The sequence below is a fragment of the Neovison vison genome, chromosome 5, assembly GCF_020171115.1.
Source record: "Neovison vison isolate M4711 chromosome 5, ASM_NN_V1, whole genome shotgun sequence".
Lineage (NCBI taxonomy): Eukaryota > Metazoa > Chordata > Mammalia > Carnivora > Mustelidae > Neogale > Neogale vison.
Window position 1 is genome coordinate 21,036,144 of NC_058095.1, and position 6,646 is coordinate 21,042,789.

The 6,646-nt window shown below is 57.9% G+C and overlaps 1 protein-coding gene across 1 annotated transcript; it reads right to left on the reverse strand.

The window, feature by feature from the left end:
• Positions 1-4,486: 4,486 nt before the first annotated feature.
• Positions 4,487-5,074, reverse strand: LOC122907326 (keratin-associated protein 4-12-like). The gene has a single exon (XM_044250228.1). It carries the CDS (start codon positions 5,072-5,074, stop codon positions 4,487-4,489), a length of 588 nt encoding a protein of 195 aa, XP_044106163.1.
• Positions 5,075-6,646: the final 1,572 nt, after the last annotated feature.

The following is a 6,646-nucleotide window of genomic DNA, read 5'->3' on the forward strand; positions in this document are numbered from 1 at the left end:
AGAAAGCCAAAGTTGGTGGCATCACAATTCCGGACTTCAAGCTCTATTACAAAGCTGTCATCATCAAGACAGCATGGTACTGGCACAAAAACAGACACATAGATCAGTGGAACAGAATAGAGAGCCCAGAAATAGACCCTCAACTCTATGGTCAACTAATCTTTGACAAAGCAGGAAAGAATGTCCAATGGAAAAAAGACAGCCTCTTTAATAAATGGTGTTGGGAAAATTGGACAGCCACGTGCAGAACAATGAAAGTGGACCATTTCCTTACACCACACACAAAAATAGACTCAAAATGGATGAAGGACCTCAATGTGAGAAAGGAACCCATCCAAATCCTTGAGGAGAACACAGGCAGCAACCTCTTCGACCTCAGCCGCAGCAACATCTTCCTAGGAACATCACCAAAGGCAAGGGAAGCAAGGGAAAAAATGAACTATTGGGATTTCATCAAGATTAAAAGCTTTTGCACAGCAAAGGAAACAATGAACAAAATCAAAAGACAACTGACAGAATGGGAGAAGATATTTGCAAACGACATATCAGATAAAGGACTAGTGTCCAAAATCTATAAAGAACTTAGCAAACTCAACACACAAAGAACAAATAATCCAATCAAGAAATGGGCAGAGGACATGAACAGACGTTTCTGCAAAGAAGACATCCAGATGGCCAACAGACACATGAAAAAGTGCTCCATATCACTCAGCATCAGAGAAATACAAATCAAAACCACAATGAGATATCACCTCACACCAGTCGGAATGGCTAAAATCAACAATGACAGATGCTGGCGAGGATGCAGAGAAAGGGGAACCCTCCTACACTGTTGGTGGGAATGCAAGCTGGTGCAACCACTCTGGAAAACAGCATGGAGGTTCCTCAAAATGTTGAAAATAGAACTGTCCTATGACCCAGCAAATGCACTACTGGGTATTTACCCTGAAGATACAAACGTAGTGATCCGAAGGGGCACGTGCACCTGAATGTTTATAGCAGCAATGTCCACAATAGCCAAACTATGGACAGAACCTAGATGTCCATCAACAGATGAATGGATCAAGAAGATGTGGTATATATACACAACGGAATACTATGCATCCATCAAAAGAAATGAAATCTTGCCATTTGCGACAACATGGATGGAGCTAGAGCGTATCATGCTTAGCGAAAGGAGTCAAGCGGAGAAAGACAACTGTCATATGATCTCCCTGATATGAGGAAGTGGTGATGCAACATGGGGGCTTAAGTGGGTAGGAGAAGAATAAATGAAACAAGATGGGATTGGGAGGGAGCTAAGCCATAAGTGACTCTTAATCTCACAAAACAAACTGAGGGTTGCTGGCGGGAGGGGGGTTGGGAGAAGGGGGGGTGGGGTTATGGACATTGGGGAGGATATGTGCTTTGGTGAGTGCTGTGAAGTGCGTAAACCTGGAGATTCACAGACCTGTACCCCTGGGGATAAAAAAATAGAACATACACTCCCACAACCACCTCAACTCCCCCAGAACCCAAAACCCCAAGCCGTCATGGGTAGAAGACAGGAACAGACATTTCTCCCAAGAAGAACGATAGATGGCCCACCGACGCGTGCACCCATGCTCCACATCACACATCATCCGCCGAGTGCCATGCTGGGTTCTGAGGAGCTAAGACCTCACCCCCGCCAGCGTGGCCCCCATCCCCAAGAGAAGAAACAAGAGGTGTTGGGGAGGCAGTGGAGAAAGGGGAAGCCTCCCATGCTGTGCGTGGCAAGGCAACCACTGGGGGCCGCCTCCCCTGCCGAAAAGGCTATGGCGTTTCCTCACCAACGAGGTAGAGGTAGAACGAAGCTACGATCGGGGAATGGCACTGCTTGGTCTTCCCCACCGTCCCCCGATTCCAGAACACAAAGCCGAAGGGACACACGCACCCCTTTGTTCAGAGCAGCGTGGCTAGCAGCAGCCCGCGCGCGGAAGCAGCCTGAGCGGCGAGCGGCAGATGAATGGAGACAGAAGACGGGGTCTCGATCCAGGACAGAAAAGGATGCAGCCGCACCAGAGAAAGACATCTTGCCGTTGGCCGTGCCATGGAAGGAGCCGAAGACGATCGATCGGAGCAAGAGAAGTCAGTCAGAGAGAGACCAGTACCTTGAGATGGCACTCCTAGGGGCCACTGGAGAAGCGCCACCAAAGAACAAAGGGAAAAAGATGCAGGTGGGCAGGGACGGAGATTGGCAGAGAGACAGAGAAAGGGGCCGGGAGAGAGGGAGGCAACAGGAGAGAGAGACCGAGAGACCAAGAAGGGGTGCTACCAAGCAGCACATTCTTGAACTACAGAGGAGAAACCGATGGTTCCCAGAGGGGATGGGGGTGGGGGACGGGTGCCAGCGGGGATGGGGGTTATGACGGCCCTTGCCGGGATGAGCACGGCGTGACCTCTGGAGCTGCGAAATCGCTCCATGGGAGCCCTGAGAGGCTGGTGACCCCATAGATGAACTCTGCAAGCACTCCAAGAACATCTTCCGGAAGGAAAAGAATGAAGGGCAGCAGACAGGAAGCACTGCGTCCACACGTAGCCACCCAGGTCGTGTCTGTTCTTCCCCTCATCACGCAACCCCGCAAGCTCCTAAGGACCAGGAGGAGGCATGCTCGGTCTCGGACTGCACGTCTTCTGTGTTGGCGTGTGCCCTGGAAGGGAGCAGTCCTAGGGCCTCCGAGGGCCCTCCACTGCTCCCAGGAGGGGACTCGGGGCCTCAGCATGCTCTTCGTTCAGAGCCTGAAGGCAGCCTCACGACCCCGAGTGCCAAAGCAGCAGCGTGCCTCCGTTGCGGACCAGAAGCGCCAGCCGTGCGGCTCTCGGGACTCTTGGGAATGCCCGTGCTCCTTTCTCTTTCTTCTTCCTGACGGAGTGCCACCCCGCCCCCGCCCTCCAGCCCAGCCACGCCGACAGCCGGCTCCCAGAGAGGCCCGTTGATTTCCCCACCAACGCTTCAAGCTTCCTTCCCCAAATGCCCAGGACTTTGATGGGTTCCCTTCCACGTTCCGGAGGTCACGGATGACTCCAAGTCTTCCTTCCTGCCCATCGCATGGGCTCTCGGTCTGGGACTCGCCCATCCTAGCTTTTCTTGGTGCCCTGTGGACGCCGACGCCATATTGCATGCCCGTTGGGCAGCACGATGTGACCGGCACCCAGCTGCCCGACATCTCCATTCTCTTCCGCGAGGCCCTGAGGACCAGGAGGCCCAAGCAGAAAAGGACTCGCATGTTCCCAGAAGATGTGCGTGTGTAGAGGCGGCCCTTGGGCGTGAGGCCACCACAGGCTGGCCTGTCTCTGAGGCGGAGGCGTGCACGATGGGCGAGAGGGCGCCCGCGGCCTCGAAAGTGTTCCCGCGGCCACGAAAGGGTCCCTGTCTCCCCAAGAGCTCTGAAGGGCAAGGCCGGCTGCCCTTCCAGAGGCCTCCAGGCCCCTGAGTGCTGGGCCTCGGCTGGCCACCACTTTGTCCCAGATACCACCTGCATGGACACGAGAGGAGGACTTGCGCGTCCAGGAGGACACGCCAACCAACATCTCGCCGGTGCCCAGACCCAGGGTGTTGCCTGACTCGCCCGCAGAGGAGAACGGGTGTGCCCTTCAGCCAGGGCAGGACAAGCAGCCTGGCGTCCTAGTGCGTCCCCGTTAGCTCTAGGACAGGATGTCCCATGAGTTCCTCATCTGCAAATGGAGACGTGAGTTGGTTGAGGAGTGTAGGAGGCTCCAGATTAACAAGGCACGTGGTATGCGAGCTGTGGATCGACGCCATGACGTCGCGAATGCCGCCCAAGGACAAGGACACCATACGGGATGCAGAACGCTACAGGGTTTATTAGGAAAGAGAGGTGAGGTGACCGCCCCTCGCCCCCCAGTCCCGCCCTCCGAGAAGCCTTCGCCGGGATCATGCAAGGGAGGAAACAGGAGGCAAGGACCGTGTGGGCACGGACCACAGAAAAGCCAGCATGCCCGGACTTTGGGTCGTGGCAGACACCTGTGCCCGATGCGTGAGCGTTGATTCCTTGAAGTTGCTGAGAGGGAGAGGATAATGATGTGGACGGTGGAGGAGTGAAGGCAGAGATGAGGAGTCCATGACAGGATGCGGGATGTGGGCACGGGACGCTGAAGACGGAGGAAGCAGAGACTCGGGGAGAAATGGTCCAGGCTGCATGGGGCCGGGTCCAAAGCCTGTGCAGAGGCAGCTAAGTGGCAGAAGGCTACATTGGGCCGGTGCCGAAGCCTGGAAGGAGGCAGCTGGCGGTGGCTTGCCGGCTTTCAGCAATGTTAGGCAGTGACGTGGTTTCCCAAATGGCCAACGAGTGTTGTGTGCACCTGCTGGTTCTGGAGGAGGCAGTGCGCAGCGGGAAGGCTGGCAGCAGCTGGACTCGCAGCAAGGGAGGCAGGAGGTGGTCGTCGAGCTGGTGGTGGGACAGCCAGTGGAGCAGCAGCCGTAGGCCCAGCAGCAGCAAGGCTGTCAGCAGCTGGACCCGCAGCAGCCGGACCCGCAGCCGCCTTGTCCACAGCCGCCGCCACACCCACAGCAGCTGGGCCGGCAGCAGGTGGTCCTACAGCAGGTGGTGTGACAGCAAGTTGGGCGGCAGTAGCAGCAGCAAGGCTGGCAGCAGCAGGACCCGCAGCCGCCGCAGCCGCAGCCGCCTTGTCCACAGCCGCCGCCGCACCCGCCAAGGCACCCGCAGCAGCTGGGCCGGCAGCACGTGGGCCGGCAGCAGGTGGTCTGACAGCAAGTTGGGCGGCAGCAACAGGACCCGCAGCAGCTGGACCCGCAGCCACCTTGTCCGCAGCCGCCTTGTCCGCAGCCGCCGCCGCACCCGCAGCAGCTGGGCCGGCAGCACGTGGTCCTGCAGCAGGTGGTCTGACAGCACGTTGGGCGGCAGCAGCAGCAGGGCTGGCAGCAGCAGGACCCGCAGCAACTGGACCCGCAGCCGCCTTGTCCACAGCCACCGCCACACCCGCAGCAGCTGGGCCGGCAGCACGTGGTCCTGCAGCAGATGGTCCTGCAGCACGTAGGCTGGCAGCAAGGGGAACAGCACGAGCCGCACATGGTGTCACGGATGGAGTGGGGGCTTCTGTTCAGAGCGGAGTGTCTCAGATTCGGACTGTGGCCCACTTCTCTTCTGGGCCTTTTATACACTGGAACACCCCCCCCCCACCCCCCACCCCCGACTGGGACCAATAGGCAAGACTTTCCTTGTTGTTGTTTACATCATTTCCCATAGTCTCTGGGCGCTGGTAGAAGAGGAAGCTCCCTCCAATTAGCCATCTGTAGACAAGGAGTGCTTCATGTGTTTCCTAATGGAGAATCTCTCCTGGAAACGTTTCCCCAGGAATTCAAGTGGTCCCATCAGTAGCGTCCATCTTGCCTCACTGATCATCGGATCGTGGGAGAGACTTCCTTCCCGATGGCGTGAGGGCCGGGCGACCGAGTAGCGTTGCTTCCTCAGCCTCCTGCCAAGCTTGTATGTTGATGGGGAGCATTCCTGTGGCGGGGGGGCCCGGGGTGGGACTGGAGCGGAGAAGGACGCCCGGAGGTTCCCAGGGAGCGCCAGAATCCATGCCCGAGCCCAAGTCGGCTTCGCCACACATGCTGTTTCAGGGCCGCCTCAGCCATCTGCCTCTTCCAGCATCCTAGCCCTCCTGTAGATCCCAGTTCAACCGAGGACCTTGGGGAGAGGCCGCGTGGCCTCCTGTCTTCCAAAGGGCGAGGCAGAACCAAAGGGCAGGTGGGCCGAGGCGGCACCGATGCCCTGGGCCAAGGCAAGCCTCAGTCTCAGGACAGGTGCGTCCTGGTTGACCAGCACTCTCGACTGATCTAGGCTTCAGCGCTTGCCCAGCACCTGGGACGATGCGTGAGAGACGCGCGCCAGCAATGGGCTCCGCAGGAGGACTTGGTGGCTCTAGTCCTCACCTTAGCAACTAGCCTCGTCCCTGATTTGCTGCGGTTGCCTCCACCTGGATCGCGCTGGATCCTGTGGAAGGAATCCTTGCTTCTTTGGTTTCCTTCCTTTCGCCTTCACTGCCTTCCCATCTCCAACCCCCGCACGCCCCTTCACCCCGGGCCAACGCCCTCCCTCCTTCCCTGCCTCCCTCCCTCTTTCTGTCCCCTCCTTCTTTCCTTCCTGTTTCCTTTCCCTCGGGGCTCCATGTCTGTCTCTCTGTCTCTTGGTCTCTTTGGCTTTCTGTCCCTCTGGATTCCTGCCTCCTCCTTCCTGCCTTTGTGCCTTCCTGCCTCCCGCCTTCCTTCTTTGCTTCCTCCCTTCCATCCTCCCTCCTTCCTTCTCGCCCGGGCTCCCTGCCTGCCTGGCAGCTCCTCTTACTCCTCGGCATCTCCTTTCTCTGCCGTCCGAGCTTCCCACCTGCCCGTGGGGCCGTCGCCCCATCTGCTGAACCTTGTAGGGGAAGGACCGTCAGGAAGCAGACACCGGCCATGAGGTCTCGCACACGTCTGCGCCACGTCTCGGATCGCAGCGCGGAGGGGGCAGTAGCTACCCAGCAGATCTGCGTCTCCATGCCTGAGGGCTCTTCTCAGGCCGCAGCAGAACGTCCCCGCACCTGTGTGTGCCACACTGACCGAAACGCTCAACCAGTGCTCCTAGGGAGCTGATGTATGTCCAGA